The sequence below is a fragment of the Oculina patagonica genome, chromosome 9, assembly GCF_052425735.1.
Source record: "Oculina patagonica isolate OP01 chromosome 9, crgOcupat, whole genome shotgun sequence".
Lineage (NCBI taxonomy): Eukaryota > Metazoa > Cnidaria > Anthozoa > Scleractinia > Oculinidae > Oculina > Oculina patagonica.
This window is the reverse complement of record NC_135766.1, coordinates 30,516,368-30,536,503: the sequence shown is the minus strand read 5'-3', so window position 1 is coordinate 30,536,503 and position 20,136 is coordinate 30,516,368. Positions and strand designations below refer to the sequence as shown.

The 20,136-nt window shown below is 36.9% G+C and overlaps 1 protein-coding gene across 3 annotated transcripts in view; it reads left to right on the top strand.

Annotated features, from left to right (window-relative positions):
• Positions 1-14,138, top strand: part of LOC144664690 (uncharacterized) — a 49,695-nt gene extending 35,557 nt beyond the window's left edge. For all 3 annotated transcript variants that reach the window (XM_078525889.1, XM_078525887.1, XM_078525886.1), the window contains 2 exons: positions 11,926-12,444; positions 13,634-14,138. In XM_078525889.1, the coding sequence (XP_078382015.1) occupies positions 11,926-12,444; positions 13,634-13,977 (863 nt within the window). In that variant the 3' untranslated portion in view covers positions 13,978-14,138. The remainder of the gene's footprint in view (positions 1-11,925; positions 12,445-13,633) is intronic.
• Positions 14,139-20,136: the final 5,998 nt, after the last annotated feature.

Below are 20,136 nucleotides of genomic sequence, written 5' to 3'. Positions count from 1 at the left end.
GATCCAGACAATGATGAAAAACACATAAAAGACAACAAAAACCAAGGAAATGCCTTGACAAAAAGACCTTAGTCATCCACACCTAAACGAAAGAGATCACTGTGAACCTTTTTAAGAGGTTATTTAACATATTTCCAGTGACACAACTTTAAGCAATGTGAGTTCGCTTCACCATACACTTTTCATAATTTCGATGCCATTGAAAATGGCGGAGGCTGACTAGGGTCCTTCAATTCTCCCCATTTAAATAATAATTATTTCAATCTCACTCACCCCCACAACCTCCTCCCAAATACGGTTAGATTCAGTTTCGATTTCCTTCAATTCCTTGCCGTTTTGATCATGGTGTTCTTGGAGTTTACAACAATCACAAGCTTGCAATAATAGAGAGACATGAAAAATTTCTCGACCAGACGTGTGCAGGTGGCCGGAAGGAGATAATCTCAGAAATTGGCTAACTGCTTCCCTCCACATTTCGTTTTGAACTGTGGGGAAATCCACTTTCGAGCAAGCAGGAATCTATTTATACTCTGAGAAAGTGTGTCGGTAAAATCCAAGAAGATAACTACCCGACGTCGACGGAAGTTTTTAGAGTTGAAATTTGTGCTTTAGCCTGTGAGGATTCCGGTTCCGCTGATGTCAACCTTAAGCTCCTATACTTCAGGCGCTGCAAGTTCAACGAGCTTTACCAGCTTCCAGACAAGCAAAATTGCTTGCAATTGACAGCCTCCTAGAAAACTTAAGTGAGCAGAAAAAATATCTAGAAGTTAAAATACAGTTAGCACAGGCCACAATTTCGTCTCTTAAAGAGAAACCAAAAGGGAGAGCTTTCCAAAGTTGATAAACACCGCCAAGCACATTTCTGGCGGCCATCGCTGTTCAAACTTAAGCGCCAAATACGCACGTCAACAGGTGAGAAATAAACCAATTAATGATCGATGTTTTAAATGAGGTCACTCTTGGGCTACGGTTGGATAATTGCAATATTCAAATTAAATTTGAAAGTTCGAAACGAATAATACATTCCGTTCGCCGTTAATCAAAACTAGTCTGGAATACTAGGCGGCACGCGTGTCTATTTTGACTGTTAAGTTTAAAAAACAACAATGAAATGTTTCTTCAACTATTTAAATCCGAAATTCAACATTTTATGTCTGATATATAATTAATATTTCTCCAAGCTATGTTATTCAAAATAATCATTAAAATTTAATATCTCTTCTAATCCAAATCCCCCTCCCCCCAAATCTTCTTGGCTTTTTATCTAAAGTGCGTGATCATTGTTTTTCCTTAACACGTTAGCACCTCATTCAATAATGTAAATATAGTATTCCTCTGTCTTTTATCCCCGAATGTGAACTGGTGAGTAAAGATCGCCTGTAAAGAAAGACTTATTAAGGAAAAGTAGTCTGTAGTCCTGCCACCTAACTCAACGTAAACATTAGTGGTTTAAGCTATTACCTAATCAGTGCAACATATGTAAATAGAATACTTTAAGACTAACTTCCATATTCTAATGTTAAAGCTGAGTTTCATAAAAAAAGCGGCTCCAAGGAACTTCAAAATATGACAGCTTTTAATGCATTTTCAATACATAATTAATCTCTTAAAGAACACGAAAAAAAACATGATTGGAAAATTCTTTCTTTACACCTTTTAAGCATCTTTCTGTAAAAAAAAAAAATAGTTTACTTTGCTCAGTTTTATCATAGCAAAACTCAACATTTGGTTTGAGTAACTTCAGGCCTGTTTTAAAGCTACCATGATAAATTCGCAAAACATGAAAGTTTTCTTTTCATTAACCTTTGATTTAAAAAAAAACGGCTCCCGGGCACTTGAAAATAAATGTACGGTGTTTTAAATTCACATACATACTCATCTTAATTGAAATCCAACTAATTATAATCAGAGGGACTGAAAAATTAAAACTAATATTATTGTTTCTCTTTTCACTGAAAATCGCCGGCATTCGGTGAAATATTACACAGATAATTAAAGATTTCCATTACAGAAGTGTGTCACCTGTAGAACTTTTAGTCTGTAAAGATTCATTGGTTACTGCAAAGAAATACCACGATAACTCACTTTTTAATATTTGCATAAAATTGGGTTGAGTAGTACGCTTTTTTGAGCTTAAATATCTCGGGAACTAATATATATATATTTAAAAGGTCATTTTAAATCTGTCATTAGATACTTTAAGAGACACCTTAAATTTTTGGGGGGTAAAAATTTGATCATATTAGCACTTTCAAGCGTCTTTTATGAGCCCACGACAGATGAATTGCTTAATGAATTAAAATCGATTAGAGTAGCGCTAAACAAAGCGGTCTTCAAAACTGTTACATAAGTCAACCTCAGCAGATATCCGTAGTTTAAGCAAAAACTGAACCACTGGAAGAGATGTAAATGTAATATATAGCCTTACCCATAAAAGTTAAAACGAACCCTATGCAAGAATGAAAAAACAAATTTACCACGAAACATAGGTGTTGTTCGATAAAGTTTTTTACGTCTCGGAGAAAGTAATTTGTACCGTTAGCTCGAATTTCGAAGCAAAAATTGAGGTAAACGATCTTTTATTTTGCCTCGCACATGTAAAGATCTAATATGGATCGCTGTTTTTTATGTTAAGAAACTTGTCTATATCATAAAAAATGTCTTTCATCTTTCATTTTAAATTTTACATTAATATAGGTTAGTTGTTGTAAACGGAATATTTTATGCTTTTGCAACATTGTAGCTAATACTGGGAACTTATAGTCGCGCAGCTATCAATAAACGAGTTGTACAGTACATTGTCTGCTTCTGTTTACCAAATATACAGTGAGTCCTGTTGAGAAATACAACTTTAAGCAATGCAATTTCGCTTCACCATACAATTTTCATAATTTCGATGCCATTTAAAATGGCAGAGGCTGACTAGGGTCCTTTTAGCCTTATGCTCCAGTTAGAGGATGAGTGTGACTAGGGTCCTTCAATTCTCCTCATTCAAATAATTCCAAATTCACTCACCCCCACAACCTCCTCCCAAATATGGTTAGATTCAGTTTCGATTTCCTTCATTGCCTTGCCGTTTTGATCATGGTGTCCTTGGAGTTTACAACAATCACAAGCTTGCAATAATAGAGAGAGATGAAAAATTTCTCGACCAGAAGTTTGCAGGTGGCCGGAAAGATATAATCTCAGAAATTGGTGAACTGCCTACCTCCAGATTTCGTTTTGTAATGTGGGGAAATCCACTTTCGAGCAAGCAGGAATCTAGTTATACTTTGAGAAAGTGTGTCGTTCAAATCCAAGAAGATAACTACCCGACGTCGACGGCAATTGTTAGAGTTGAAATTTGTGCTTTAGCCTGTGAAGATTCCGGTTCCGCCAATGTCAACTTTAAGCTCCAAGCTTCAGGCCCTGCAAGTTCGAGCTCAATCTGCTTCCATACAAGCAATATCGGGGAAAAAGCAATTGACCGCCTCCTAGAAAACTTAAAGCTGATTTCCAGTCCGTACTGCGCAGACTCGGGGTTTGTTTTCGTTTTTGTTTTGAATTCGTTGAAACGTTACACTTCGGTGACAGCATACATGAAGTTTTTTAGTCCGCCATTACAGTTCGTTTCGTTCAAGAATTTCCGATGAGCTGAAACGTCGGTTTGAAATAGCGTCAAGGTTCTTCTACTCGTTATTATTTGTTCTGCAAGGATATCTGGCGTTAATAATGAAGGAAAAGGTAAGTTTGTCGCGGAATTTTTAGTTTTGCTTGTAAACATTCCTTCGTGCGAGGCTCACATAAGCATTGCAGCCGAGATTGCGCAGTACGGACTGGAATTCATCTCTAAGTGAGCAGAAAAAATATCTAGAAGTTAAATTGCAGTTAGCACAGGCCACAATTTCGTCTCTTAAAGAGAAACCAAAAGGGAGAGCTTTCCAAAGTTGATAAACACCGCCAAGCACATTTCTGGCGGCCATCGCTGTTCAAACTTAAGCGCCAAATACGCACGTCAACAGGTGAGAAATAAACCAATCAGCAATCAACGTTTTCAATGAGGTCACTCTTGGGCTATGGTTGGATGATTGCAATATTCAAATGAAATTTGAAAATTTGAAACGAATAGCATCCGTTCGCCGTTAATCAAAACTATTTTGGAATACTAGGCGGCAGGCGCCGACTATTTTGACTGTAAAGTTTTAAGAAAACATACAATGTTTTCTTCAACTTTTTTAAATCCGAAATTAAACATTTCATGTCTAATATATAATTAATGTTTCTCCAAGATATTTTATGCAAAATAATCATCAAATATCTCTTCTAATCGGCCAAATCCCCTGCAACTCGTGGAAAAAAAATCTTCTTGGCTTTTTTTTTTTATCTAAAGTGCGTGATCATTCTTTTGCCTTAACAAAAATAAACGTTAGCATCTCATTCAATAATGTAAATATAGTATTCCTCTGTCTTTTATCCCCGCATGTGAACTGATGAGTAAAGATCGCCTGTAAAGAAAGACTAATTAAGGGGAAGTAGTCGGTAGCCCTGCCACCTAACTCAACGTAAACATTAGTGGTTTAAGCTATAACCTAATCAGTGCAACATATGTAAATAATATGCTTTCAGACTAACTTACATATTTTAATGTTAAAATTAAAATTTTAACCAAAGAAAACGTGAAAGATTTTCTTTTCATTAAAAAAGCGACTTCTAGGCACTTCAAAATATGACAGTTTTTAATGCATTTTCAATACATAATTAATCTCTTAAAGAACATGAAAAAAAAAACACGATTGAAATATTCTTTCTTTACACCTTTTAAGCATCTTTCTGTAAAAAAAAAATAGTCTAATTTGCTCAGTTTTATCATAACAAAAGTCAACATCCGGTTTGAGTAACTACAGGACTGTTTTAGCGCTACCATGATAAATTCACAAAACGTGAAAGGTGTTCTTTTCATTAACCTTCGAATTGAAAAAAAAAAATGCGGCTCCCGGGAACTTCAAAATAATTTTACGGTGATTAAAATTCGCAATTATACTCACTTTATTGAAATCCACATAATTACAACTAGGGAGGACTGAAAAAATGAAACTAATATTCAGTTCTTGTTTTTCTTTTCACTGAAAATCGCCGGCATTCTGTGAAATGTTACACAGATAATTAAAGATTTCCATTACAGAAGTGTGTCACCTGTAGAACTATTAGTCTGTTAAGATTCATTGGTTACTGCAGAGAAATACCACGATAACTCATTTTTTTAATATTTGACATAAAATTGGGTTGAGTTGTTACGCTTTTTTGAACTTAAATATCTCGGGAACTAAAATAGATATTTGAAAACGAAAAAGGTCATTTCTGGGGGTAAAAATTTGATCATATTACCACTTTTAAGCGTCTTTTATGAGCCCACGACAGATGAATTGCTTAATAAATTAAAATCGATTAGAGTAGCGCTAAACAAAGCGGTCTTCAAAACTGTTACATAAGTCAACCTCAGCAGATATCCGTAGTTTAAGCAAAAACTGAACCACTGGAAGAGATGTAAATGTAATATATAGCCTTACCCATAAAAGTTAAAACGAACCCAATGCAAGAATGAAAAAACAAATTCACCACGAAACAAGGGTGTTGCTCGATAAAGTTTTTTACGTCTCTAAGAAAGTAATTTGTACCGTTAGCTCGAATTTCGAAGCAAAAATTGAGGTGAACGATCTTTTATTTTGCCTCGCTGTTTTTTTATGTTAAAGTGCCTATGAAGTAAAAAATAACTTTGCTCAATTTGCTTGTTTATGTCTTAGTTAGCACGAATATGCGTGTTTAAGATATCAAAAGCGCTTTTTTCTAGTATTTTTTGAGCCTCGAAGTTTGGATTTCGCAATTTGAAGTGGGCCCTTTTCGCGCGCGGCCAAACGCTCCGGTTTCACCGGAAATGACGTACTTAGTGGTTCTAAAGACACCAGGATTATGGCGCAAAGAGAGCAAAGAGGGCTGGCGAAAGCTATATTTCGGCTTTTAAGTCAAACAAAGGCAATTGCCCAAACGAAACTGCATCAAATACACTTATTTCCTTTGGTGAAGCTTCGCAGAGTAAATGGAAGCGAAATTTCAATGTGTATAGTAAAGCTATTCGTTCTGATGAAAACGCAAGAAGAAACGAATTCTGTTCCGTCGGCAGTTCGAGGATCGCTGTTCTCAGCAAAAGCTCTTCCTTGCCACAAATGAAACGATAAAGTCATGAAGCGAAGAGGAAATTTATCAAAAGAGTTATCTCTGTAAAGGATATGGTGGTCTCTCTATATCATTCTGCCCTGACTAGCCGAAGAAAGATTTAGCAGTCGCGCCAGGAGTTTGCAATATGTTACACAGCTGGGTACAGTATACGTGTTATTCTTTTATTATGAGACTTTGTTCCTCAAAATTTAATTTGTATGGTTAGTAGATCGTGTTATCATTCGTAAGGTAGCAGTCGTTTCCTTTCCCAAACACTTGAAACGATCGATCGCCAGACGCAAACGAATGCATCTGTGAAAGAAGCGAAAATATGGAATGTAAATTCGACTTGAGTGCCGGTTAGAAATGCTTGTTTGTTTTCAAGTAGCGCGCTTCGAATGTTGTCATTCACGTCTGCATTTCCGGTAGTATTCTATGGCGAATGCACTTTTAAACAATACACTGAGATCTTGCAAAATCTTGGACAAATTTTACGGCTCCCTTCGCCGGAATTATTTGCTGATAAACACGCACTGTAATTTAAATCAGGATTTATCGTATCCGGATAAAGAAATCGACGGTTGAAAATATACCGTAGAGCTAACGAACCATTAAGAGCCAACAACTGCAGTTCTGCTTATTCTTGAAGAGGAAATTTTTGGTTTCGTTCAAGTCAAAAAGTGCTAATCTTGAGTTTGAAGAAGTGTTATCTTGCCGTGTTGTCAAGTTTAATTATGTCACTCTCACGCTTCGGAGAAATATGTCAGTCCACTGTACTTTCCCACACAAGAACACAATCAAAATGAAAGCGAGCAACTGATCGCCACTTGTATTAAAATCACCAAATCGTTATATAATACCGTACCGTACCGTAACCTGAATTTGCACATTCGACTTGTAAGCAAGCAACCTCGACGCGGCAAGCAGCGCTCGTGTCAATTCCGAAGCACATTGCGACACTGCGAAACCACTCACAAAATCAAAGCCCGTCGATGTATGTGCTTTTGGAAACAATAAAAATTCTAGTTATTCATTTTTTATAGGGAATTTCTCATTTGAATCTGCTTCGCCGAACTTCGATTGTCCTCGTCGACCAGCGCTTTGTGGGAAAGAGCGCTTGATCGGCTTGCGGCGGTTGGACAGGTCCAACTAGCTACTTCAGTCCATTTAGTGTCACGATATTTCGTTGTGCGATTCATTTCTGCTAGAAACCCGCTCTGCCAAGTTCGCAGATGGCAACATATCGTTCTTGTCGGACAAGATTTCGATTTATCAACGAAAAAGCAGCAACAATCTCAGGTGAAGTAGTGAACTTCACTGTGTATCAACAAAATCTAAGTGTAAACTGATCCGTGGAACCACTAACTGCGTCATTCGAGCCAAATTCGTGTCCAGTCTCCGGACCCACTGTTTTGTCTTACCGAGGGCACTTTAGGCGGCAAAAAGTCCGATTTCTCTCTCTTTGACATCATTCTTTTTTTAACTTTTCGGAAAGTAGACAAAATAAGCTACCAAAAAAAGCAAAAAAGTTTTTTACTTCATAGGCACTTTAAGAAACTTGTCTATATCATAAATAATGTCTTTCATCGTGTTTGGGAATGTTAAGCTCAATTGTTTTTGCTAAAACACGTTTTGTAGGGGTTATGCAGATGTGAGAAGCGGCACGTAACTCAGTTGAGCTCTGACCAGTCGTTGCCGTGGTAACTGAAATGGGATCCTTTTAATAACGTAGGAAAAAAACTGTACTTAATAATTCCATTTTTTTTTTTTGTCCGGTATTGTCTTAGAACAAGTAAAATGGTTGCTTAAACCTTAAAATTTACACAATAGAGCATTTTTGGACTATCTCAGGTTTGCCTAAATTTTGTGACTTATTTTTTCTATTTTTTTTTTTTTTTTTTGTGAAGGTGATTATATATTTTATAGAAAGCATATTTTGTGACATTTCAAATGATATGTTGGAGACTTCATTGCTGTTAGTAACTTGGGAGTTATTTAATAAACCGTGGAATATGCTCGAATGCGCCACGGCATTTACTATGCATTTTCGTGCTGTTTGCTCTATGGACGCTTAATTTAAAAATACTGTACGCTGTAAATTGTTACTTGCAATGAATAATTGATTAACAGAAGTGTTAGATAATAAGCAACAACTCACTTTTTAACACCCTTGAGGTGCATGCAACACAAATAAGCGCCGTACGAAAAACTCCACATTGAAAACTGGTGATGTTTCTTTCGAGAAAATGTTCAAGAGAAGGGAAGATGGCCCTTCCTTTCCCTGCACTTCCTTTGCTGTTCATAACAGTTCTTTGGGGAGGCTGGCTTCACTGCTCCACGGTTGCCGACCACCATGGTAAGCATATTTTATTTATTTATTGACCTAGCCTAGCTAACAAGTTAAAGGTTTCACTCATCAACATTGCTTTCCAAATAGCTGATAAAAGTTACATTAAGAACTTTTGTGTAAAATCCTTTTACCAAATAAAGAGCAAGTATCTGATAAGTCTCTTCGCTCGGTATTACTTAACCTGTATCAAATTTTTTTGATATTAAAATAAAAATATCGCGATATCTAAGAGGGCGGCCAAAATGCTTAATTGTAGCAGTTCTACTATTATTTCAGTATTGTGCGAGCTGAATTTAAGATTTTGACAATCTTTTATACTTTCACACGTTTTATCGGCAACTTGTTTTGAATTTTTACAACAGACTCAATCCTAAATACTAACGTCGGTGGCTTAAATATTTAGCCAGAGAAGTCACAAGCTTTACATTATGTTCAATAACGCAGACGAGGGCCGGAGGGTGTAACAACAAACACATATACATGCAATAAATGGCGCTATAAAAAAAAAAAAGATTCTATGTCTCTTCTCTTTTAAGATTTGTGTTGTTTAGATGACCTCCGCCTCCATAAAATTGATAATTTTTTGCCGCATCGGCTTCTATTTAAATTTTTTAAAAAAAGCGCTGATTTAAATTGCTTAAAAACAAAATATACGGCGAAAAGAGAATAAAAAGAACATAAAAAGAACGCCTTACACCTTTCCCATGGAAATGTTTTAATACAGTCTCTTTAAATTCAAGCTGTGCCACCGTTTTATGGGGGCAAATTTTACTTTTGAATTAAAGATGTTTCCTTAAAGACAGTGCAACTTTTAATTTAAATAATGTACTGTCGTATAACTTTGAGGGTAACACATATTTCGCGCCATTTTAAAATAACAAAAAAACAAAACGATTTTGGAAGATTTTTTATTTATTTTTAGTCTTTTTTTTTCAATTTTTAGAATGAGAAGTCGCTCGTTATCTAAAAATTAGAATTCTCTCGTCGAGCGATGTGACTCTATAATCTGATAATTAATCAGACACCTGTGGGCACTAAGCGACGTTTGCATTGAATTTTTCGACAGCTTAAAATGTTGTGTCATCATAAACCTAAACGCCTTGTATTTTTTAATTTAAACAAAATGCGTTAAGACCAAAAATTGCGCAAAAAAAAAAAAAATAAAATGACTATTAAATGGTGAAATTAATTTCGCAATGGAGTTGAAAATTTAAAGATTTTCAATTTTAGTAAAAGTTTCCTTCGGTGACCAATTGATTTTTTAATTTGACCAATCAAACAGCGTTGTAGCAAAAATAGCATGGCAATGTGCAATTGAGAAGAAATACAAAAAAATATTGGCCAAATACTGATTCCCTTCAGTTAATTCCTCCTTTAAGAGATTTCTCGTTTCAGTTAAATAAAATTCCACATTTCGATTCCCCTTTCCATGCTGTTTTAAAAATAGCCACCACTTTTTAGTATTTTTTTCTTTTTATATCTAACAATTGACATCTTTATTATTTACAGGTCTCTGCCGTCGTCTTAAATTTGGCGTGGTGATTGATGGATACGCTCTGCAGGGGCACGTCATTAAAAACCTTTCTTTATTTCCGGTACCGTCAATACGTACTGCCTGCACTAGTCGATGCATAATCGACCCCGTATGTGTATCCGTGAACATCGGTCCACCAATCAACGAAAAATTCGTCTGCGAACTTAGCGATTCAGATCACATGGTACACTATAAAGATATAAAACGAAGGGAACGCTTCATGTTTATAGGCACTGAGGTGATATATTTACGTTAAATTTTGTTTGTAGATATGATTTTAGTTGCTTAAGCAAATGTTAAATCTAAGAGTGAAAAACCAGCCTAAAACAAATTTTCAAATAGAGCTTAAGAGGTTTGCTTTTTTAAACATCAGAACTCATGCTTCAGTGGCCCATGTCTTCACAATTCGACCTGTTTAAACGGATATACAGACAAACAGTATCTGTGTGAATTTCAACCTGGTTACACGGGAGAACAATGTGAAAAAGGTAAAGCCAACGGCGTTAACGAGTAAAATTAATGTGCAAGCTTTATTTGTTTCAAACAAATTAATCATTATTTGTTTTAGTGGGAGGCGCGGTGGCCTAATAGTAAGTGTGCCAGACTCTGGATCGAGCAGTCCGGGTTCGAGCACTTGGCTGGGTCACTGTGTTGTGTTCCTGGAGAAGACACTTTATTTTCATAGTGCCTCTCTCCATCCAGGCGTATACTGAAGTGGGTACCGGCGACATAATGCTGGGAAGGGTATCCTGCGATGGATTTGCATTCCATTCAGGCGATTTCGAGTGCAATTTGGTATAAATCAGCACGAGTAAATCTTTCAAAGGCTAACCAAATTGCACTCGCCCTACGGGCTCGTGCAATTTGTGGTCTTTGAAAAATTTACGAGTGCTGATTTATCCCAAATTGTACGAGAAAAATCATTTGATTACTTGTTAATAATACACGTACAAAAATTTCACTTGAAGTGGATGACAAACAAAACGTGTTCAGTGGCTTACCTTTCCGATTCGTTCTTAAACATAACGGAGTTGCCGGGCTTTTTAGACCTTTGTAAAATCCAGATACCGCTAGGGAATTTTAAATCTCTCTGTCATGCATTATCAGGTGCTTTTATCCTTATTCAGTTGTACTGGTTTGGGCTGAAATGTCCAACTTCAATTCACGCTTGTAATATTTCTTCTTTACGAGCCGTCGCGTAAGAAAATCCACGATTGGTAGCTTTCAGTAGTTTCATAAAGCATCTCTTGTGCTGTAAAAACGTCCAATGCCTAGTACTTTGGTTTATATACTTATAACTTTCGTTAAATCGGTAAAACTTTTCATGAATCGTTATGTTTTTGCTCGATTTTTGCTCTCTCAAACACTCCGACATCGGCCGCCATTTTTTTTTGGCGCGCTTTCCGACTTTCCTGTCAATCAATTTAATTTCAACTTTCTGCACTCAATTTCAACTTTCTGCACTGTTTGGGATTAATTGACGTGCTCTCAGCCAATGAGCATGCAGAAATTTTTGTATGTATATTATTAATTAAGATAAATGTGTCACCAGAAGTGTGAACAAAAAGAGTTGAATGTTCTGTATACAGGGAGTTAGTACTCTAGCATTCCTAACAGCATTGATAACCTTTCGTTTCACGTAAAGCATGATGTTCTAGCCTTCTAGCAACGGCAACCAAGTTGTTTACTCCGTGCTAGTAACATAACCGAATGATCTTCAATAAGAAAGGAAAGCAGCTTTAAGGTATATTTCCTTTTTTGTCGACCTTCCAATATCCATACAAATCAAGGCGGGCAGGTTAAAGCTTGCAACCAACTTTGAGTTTCTTTCTCTTTCTTTCTTACCCAGGGTTCAATGCTGTGTTTACCAATCTCGGTGCGAGTGGAAGATTCGGTCCAGCATCACTTGGTGGTCACTACACAGGCCAAGATCATGACGGACAAGTTACTCTGTCCGGCGGTATTCAACAGTGGACCGTGCCGTACACTGGTGACTACAAAATAGAAACAATAGGGGCAGCAGGGGGATACGATACATACAGTAACAGTGATCAGTACCAAGGAAGGGGAGCAAAAATGATTGGAACATTCAGTTTATCCAAAGGTGAAATCATTAAAGTGCTGGTTGGTCAAGAAGGAGGATTCAATAAAGTTTCTACTTCTGCTGGAGGCGGTGGAGGTACATTTGTAGTGAGAGGAAGCTACACGCCTTTGATCATAGCTGGAGGTGGGGGTGGCATTGATACAGCAAAGGCAAGAGAAACAGAGTGTGATGCCAGTACGGGCACAACAGGAAATCCTGGGTACAGGTCATGGTCAGGGGGAAGCAATGGACATGGCGCACAGGAGGCTAATTATTACCATTCAGGTAACAATATATTACGCAATGACTTCCACTTCAAAATCAGTTCTTACAGTAGATATAATTTGGCTCATTACAAATAAGCTCATTACTCAAGTATGTGTAATTCCAATTTTCAGACGTAGGTACCCATAAGGTTAGAAGCTCAACTAAACCTAAGTACATATATATTAAATGGCGGATCACGTTTACTAACCCGAGCCCGCGTTTTTATTAGATACTCTCGGCAAACATTGTTCATACTCGCCGCTTTACCTTTCTTAGGAATGGAGAGCCCCCTCACCACCTCCCAATCCTTTTTTTTACCACTTTCGGATCGCCATTGGTCGCTGGGTAAATGAAAAGAGGAATTATTCTTTAACCCTATTCAGACCGGGCTTTTTTTGGTCTTTTCAGACCGGGGGGGGGGGGGGCGGATTCCGCCCCCCTCCCGTAATTTCCAGAATATTTAAGCAATCACAATGAAACTTACAGGATATATAGTATGTCCCAATATCTATCTTTTGGTATATGTCACGTGGGATGATGACGTCACATCACGTGACAATTACATCATAATGTCAATACAGCCGCCATCTTGGATCCGCCATCTTGGATTTCGAATTTTTTTTCAAAACGTCAGAAAACCGCCCAAAATTACTGGAAAATACTCAAAACCAATACAAATGTGCTTAAAACCCGTAAACAGGTGAATATAATTGCTTTAAAGTTATTTTTCATTAATAGAAACACGAAAATTACAAATTTGGGAAAATATGCCTGTCAAAATGCCGTTGCCATGGTGACGTCAAGTTCCTGACACAACAACCTACCCTATCAAATTTTTCCCAGATAAATTTTAGATAAAGTCGCAAAGTTTGGCAGCCTTTGGTTGAATATTAAAAAAGTTATAAACGTTCAAAGTCGGCGCGGGCACTTTCCGCCCCCCCCCCCCCCGGTCTGGATAGGGTTAAATAAAGTCTGGTTAATATATCAATTGATTTTGTTTTCCTGTTCAGTTCAAATTCACTAATCCCGCATCCCTTTCTTCTCCTTTCATGTTTTTTTAATCATTAAATTTTGATTAATATTCAACTGTAAAAAAGACGACAGTCTTACTTTGCGTGAAACGTGCTAATAAGATAATGAAAGAATCTGATAGTGCTAAAACAAAGTTTTCAGGCCCCTAAAAATTGGACAAGTTCTTACTTTTCAGGTGGTGGTGGTGGCGGTTTTTACTCCAGCGGAAGAAGTTCAAAGTATTTCAATGGCACCATGGGATATGGCGGGGAAGGCGGAAAGGAATTTTTTCAGGGAGGAGTTGGTGGAAGAGCCAAGGTTAACAATGTTGACGGAGGATTTGGCGGTGGTGGTGGTGCTCGTGGACGCAGAGGAGGCGGTGGAGGCGGAGGAGGATACTCCGGTGGAGGCAGTGGAAGTGATGTTTGGCCCTCCTGTGGGGGAGGGGGAGGGTCTTTCAACAATGGAACAAATCAGGAAAATGACTGCTGTTACAACACAGCAGGTCATGGTAATGTGACCATTACATTTCTGCCTTAAATTAAACCAATTGGCACAACAAATAAGTCACAATAATAACTGTTGTGGAATACCAAAAAGTGTCATCGTTTTCAAATTCAAATGTAACGGATAGCGCGAAGCTAATTAAATACGTCTGCGTGTATAAAGTTTTAAATTTAGAGTGCTAAGTGTTCATTTCAGTTATTTTGAAGTCGTGCGGTATTCCAACTAGTCATAGCGCGAATGGGTTTGATAATTGACAGATGCGTATTAATATGGAAAATTGTTGCCACAGAATTTTTATTACAATTTTTTGTAAAATAGATGCTTCATGTTATCCGTTGCTTAATATCCTACAACTTTTAGCATTATTAAAATACTCGAAACCAAAAAAATATATATCAAACGAGCAGCTGAACTTATAGCAACTTATAGAGCATCGATCATCATCACCAGGTGTATAATCAGATTAGTTTATAAATCAAACAAATTCAAAATTATCTTGAATCATTGTTTATTTTCACGTTCAGTTAGTTTTCAAACTAACGTAAATTCTCCCATCAATAGAAAAAATTTTCAGTTGTACTTGTGAACGTGAGATTTTCTCTTCAATCTATTCAAGCTCGATTTAATTTCATGCTAACTAGAATTTTAGGAGAACATTGTGAACTGCGCCGTTCCATTTTCCATTCCGCTGGATGAGTTTATACCCAGCTAAATAAATTGACGTAAGCGATAAATACCGAGACCGCAGATATTAACCCATATAAATCCCGAAAGGCCACAGGCCCTGGGGATGTAAAAGATCAAAAAACAAGACAAATTAAAAAAATTGTTTATTACCAATCTTTTAACATTCAAAAGTTTCCATTTGGAAATAGTATAGGTGTTACACTGAATGCTCTGTTATTGGTATAATTATAAAGTAGGATTAGTAACTTAGTCTTGACCATGTACTTTTAAGGTAAAGTTGTGTTAGAACCGGGAGGGGGAGAAACATCCTTTGTTACACGGCTCAAAAAATGCGGCAAAGCGGTGCAGGGCAACCGAGTGGGTGACGTCTTTCTTAGCAACGGCTTGATTGACAGAGATTTAAACCATTTCCCGACACTGTTATGCCTTCAAAGAAAAGTGCCAACTTTCTTCCCCCTGGTTAGAACACAGTCTTGATCTTTTCTCCAATTAAAGCAAACGTTGGGAGACTTAGATCTTTAAACCAAGGTGTCACATTTCACCAAAACTGCGGAATGAAGCTGATCAATATTATCAATATCTAATTTCTCCTTAGTAGTCGGGAGAAGTTGTTTATATTAATTACATAGTTTGTATATGGCGTGCATGCCCAGAGGAGTGAAATTATATAATAACTCAAAGTTTGAGGGAAGATTATTATTAGGCGACCAAAGATTACCGATTTTTTTTATCACCAAGATGTGGTAATTACCAAATTTTGGTGAGAGAAATAACGCATTGTTGTTCTTTGATAAGTATTTAATTTGTATTACACATTATTCATTACAATGGTGGACTTGCTAACAAAACCTCGGTATAACGAATCAACGAACAAGTTTTAGAGTTGTAACCGAAAATCAAACTACTTTCCTCACACATATGGAGCATTATGATTTGATGCAAATAAGCTGTACAATTATTTTACCGATTTTTTAAAGAACAGCTTCGTTACGTTCAGGGAAAGTTACGTAAAGTTGGCTTTAGAAGCAGTGTGATTGTAACATTGGTTGTAATAGCAACTACAGTGAGCGTCTAAAAGTTTGAGAAGCGGTGTTTTCGTTATATCGGGGTTACACTGCACTGATGTATGTGTCTGTGGCGTGACAGAAATCTCGTCTCCTTGACAATCATTATCTGAGTCGTCACCTAATGTTTCTCTGTGAAGCAATGCGTGACATTGTTTACAAAACTAGGTCAGAGGCTGAAATTTACATAAATTAATTGCAAATAGGTTAAGAGACGTGCATCAGTTTAGTAATATATTCACATTTATTCAATAAGACACTATGACTTATACCTATTAAGATATGTGAGGAAAAAAATTTGCATAAGACATAGAGTGAAAGTATAAATGTAGGGATTGTAGACGTCGCTAAAGTGAAGGAGGGTAGAGAAAACCATATCGTGTCACCCAAAGAGAGGGGAGGGGGGGGGGGGGGGGGATGAGAAAACCTGTTGCCATTCGCAAAACTGTTTGAATGAGTTTTGACCTACAATCTGTTGTCATATTTTTGTTGGTTTTCCAAACGTTTTGGCCAAATAGGATCAACACTTGCACGGGTGATCTATTGGCATGTGTCTACTTTGGCTTCTCCACACGGATTGGCCAGGTATTGGAAAAGAAATGTAAAAATCTATTCAAATAGCTTCGAGTGGTAGCAGTTTTACAGTATGATTTGTCATTTTATCTTGCATTATTAATCTAAAAGCCCGTTTACATTTAAGGTTTATAAGATATATATGGGTAGTTCGGTAAATCGTTAAAAAGTGTTGACATTAATTGTACCAAGGTGGAAGCGTTATTAACTTTGTGTAAACTTTATAGCTTTCAGTTTTTGCCAATGATTTTCATCTTGTTAAATTTTACCTTAATATAGATTAGTTGGTGTAAACGGATATTTTAAGCCTTTGCAACATTGTAGCTGATACTGGGAACTTATAGTCGCGCAGCTATCAATAAAAGAGTTGTCCAGTACATTGTTTGCTCTGTTTATAGTCTCTTTGATATACACCTTATAGTGTATATACAACTTATAGCTCTGTATATGCAACTTTTAGTCAACTTATCTCTGTATGTAACATAGAAATCTCTAAAGAAATTTCGTGTGACTGTGTAGCGCATATAAGTAGTGAATTGAAAACGATAATTAAAATGAAAAATGCGCCTGATGGTAGTATAATGTTTCCATACGTTTCGGGGCTACTGCCCCTTCTTCAGTGGAAAATGATGGCATTTCACATTTATCTCTGTATGTACAACTTTTAGTCTAATTTCAAGAGGTGAATATAAGAATGCAACATTCTGATTGGTCAAGAAGCTCTGGTTTATGACTCTATATTCATCTCGCTTGGAGGTGAATATAGCATTTCAGGTTTTGGTTTCTAAGCCACGCCATCCTTGCCATTTAGGCAAGTAAACAATTTTGGTTCATTCGAAAGAAATCACGCCAAGTACAGAGTATTGAAAGCAGTTGAAATTTTGGAAATTCGCTTCTAAGGCTTTTGAACCGAAAATATTTTCAAGAGATGGTTCTTAAGGCAATCGAATTGGTGCTAAGGACGGTGGTTTTGGAGATCGCACGAGGCCACAAGAAACTAGTGGCAGATCAATAGACAAAAAAAATATTCAGTTCTCTTCAGACCAGAGCTACTTGACAATTGCTCAGAAGTCGCCAACGCTTAAACTTGTTTACACGTATTCAAGCGAGCACTTGTGTTTGTTGTTTCAGTGTTTAAGTTCTATAGTTTATAGTTCTTGTATTCACCTCTGGAAATTAGACTAAAACAACTATTTGCCTCAGGCTCAGTGAATCTCGTTCGTCTCGGGGAATATTCGCCTAGATTCACTGAGCCTGAGGCGAATAATCGTTAAATAGTCGCACCGCTATCAATCTAGTACATTATCAATTAATCTAGTACATTATTTGCTCTGTTTTACAGATGTAGAATAATTTGCCCTCAACTTGATCACTGCACGCGAAATGATGAGAACTGTACTGTTTGGGACTTTCTTTTTCGGGACACTGTTTGCGGAAAATTGAATGTTTATCTCTTCCAGGAGTTGCTTTGTGGGTAAATTTTATTAACGGATATAAACATTCAATTTTCCGAAAAATTTATCCCGAACAAATATGTCACAAACAATACAGTTAAAAGTTAAAAGTTTTCTTTTGGATGACCCGGATCGTTTCGTGGCACTTCGGACACAAAAACTTAATAATGTTAAGTTACAGCTTTTCGTGGGTTCACTACACCGTAAATTCTTAAGTTCCCCACTTCCCCCGGTTTTTAACTCGTGACTTTTTTTTAAGCACCGTGGACCATCAAATAAATTTTGGTACGGTTAATTTCGCCATATCAAGTCGTGAATGACATAGTGTGGAGAAAAAAAAACCGGGATTTCTAGGGACGAATTGCTCGGCCCACAAGCTCACAGGAGAGCAATGGACCTCTTTAGCTTATCTGTTACTTCTATACTGATGCCAAAACTTTTCCTTCATTTTACTCAATCTTTCTGGCATACGATGCTACGGTTGCCGTTGTTTATTTCATTGTTTCATGTTGCTTGCGTGCCGTGTCGCTTCGTCTTGCTCTCACTAGTATTTCTACCATTGTTTTTCTCATCTAGCTAATTTGTTACCTCGGGACGATATACAAATATATTTCACTTATTTAATGGGCGTTCTTATTGTTATTTTCTTTTCTCTCATATTTTTTACGTCTTTTAACAAACTATGCTAAATGAAACCAAGGCAATTGTTTTTCTGTACTGACATGTTAAAAGTGTTTTTTTTTTGCGTTAATTCCATCCGCCATTGTTTGCTCCTCCGGGGTATTTCGGACCTACCTGTATTTGACAAAAATTTAAAGTCGCTGGAACTTTGAGATGAATTTTTTGAAAAAAGTCCACTAAAAGGGTATTTTTGACGAAGAAAAGCGAAAAAAAATAATCGATTTTTGGTTTTGTCGCCCGTGGGATCTCGATATTTACAGGCAGTCGCTCTTAAACACGAAATATATTGACGTCTCTTTTGTGATATTCCACTCCTAGAATAGAAAAGCGAGGAAATAACTATTAAGTAATTTTTAATGTCATGAGTTTTTCCCTCGAGATTATTATTTTTGTTGTACCGAAAGACATTAAGTTGGGCCTATGGGCCAACGTATGCATTAGTGTTTTGCCGCTTATTTATCAGAAAAGCGTCGTGTTTGCAAACTTATTTTTGGGGGAAGTCGATAACTGCAATTTCGAAAAGTTTCGTCACCTCAAACCCGTCTGGCTTTTTTTTTTATGAATTCATGATTTTGATGGAAGTCTTTGCTGTCTTTAAATTTTCTGTGCGTGCTCAAATAAAGTCCATCCCCTCAACAACTCCTGATGTTGTCATCTGAAAATTGCAATTTGCAAGTGTCAAGTTCAAAACTTGTCTGGCTTTTTATGCATCATGATTTCAATGGAAGTCTTCAGTTGACTTTACGTTTCCTTTACGTGCTCCAATATTTGAAAGTCCCTCATCTACGTTACTCTAGATGTTGTCATCTGAAAATTGTAATTTCGAAAAGTGTCAAGTTTAAAACCTGTCTGGCTTTTTATGCATCATGATTTTGATGGAAGTCTTAAGCTGTCTTTTCGCTTTTTGTACGTGCTACAATATTTAAAACGGAACGTGTCGTGATCTCAAATCTGTCTGGCTTTTTTATGTTCATGATTTTGATGGAAGTCTTTCCTGTCTTTTAGTTTTTTTGTACGTGCTCAAATAAAGTCCATCCTCTCTACAACTCCAGATCTTGTAATCATAAAATTGTTATTTCGTAAAGCGTCAAGTTCTGAAACCTGTCTGGCTTTTTTGCATTCATGATTTAAATGGATGTCTTTGGCTCTCTTTTCGTTTTCTGTACGTGCTCCAATATTTGAAAGTCCTGACCTACGTTACAGTACAGATGTTGTCATCTGATAATTGTAATTTTCGAAAAGTGTCAAGCTCTGACATGAAACCTGTATGGCTTTTTTTGCTTGGTTTTGATGGAAGTCTTTAGCTGTCTTTTCGTTTTTGTACGTGCTCCAATATTTGAAAAACCTCACCTGCGTAACTACAGATGTTGTCATCTGATAATTGTAATTTCGAAAAGTGTCAAGTTCTGAAACCTGTCTGGCTTTTTATGCATTCGTGATTTTGATGGAAGTCTTCGCTGGCTATCACCTTTCTGTACGTGCTCCAATATTTAAAGTCCTTGCCCTAGACAACTCCAGATGTTGTCATCTGATAATTGCAAGACAACCTAAGATGCATTCATGATTCCGCGGGGAAGTCGCAACTGTCTTTTAGCTTTCTGTACGCGTTTCAATATTCAGTCTCTTCCCCACGTAACTCCAGACCTAGATGTTGTTATCTGATAACTGTAATTTTAAAAAAGTGCCGTGTTTTCATACCTACCCGGTTAATTTACACAAACTAGTAATCGTTT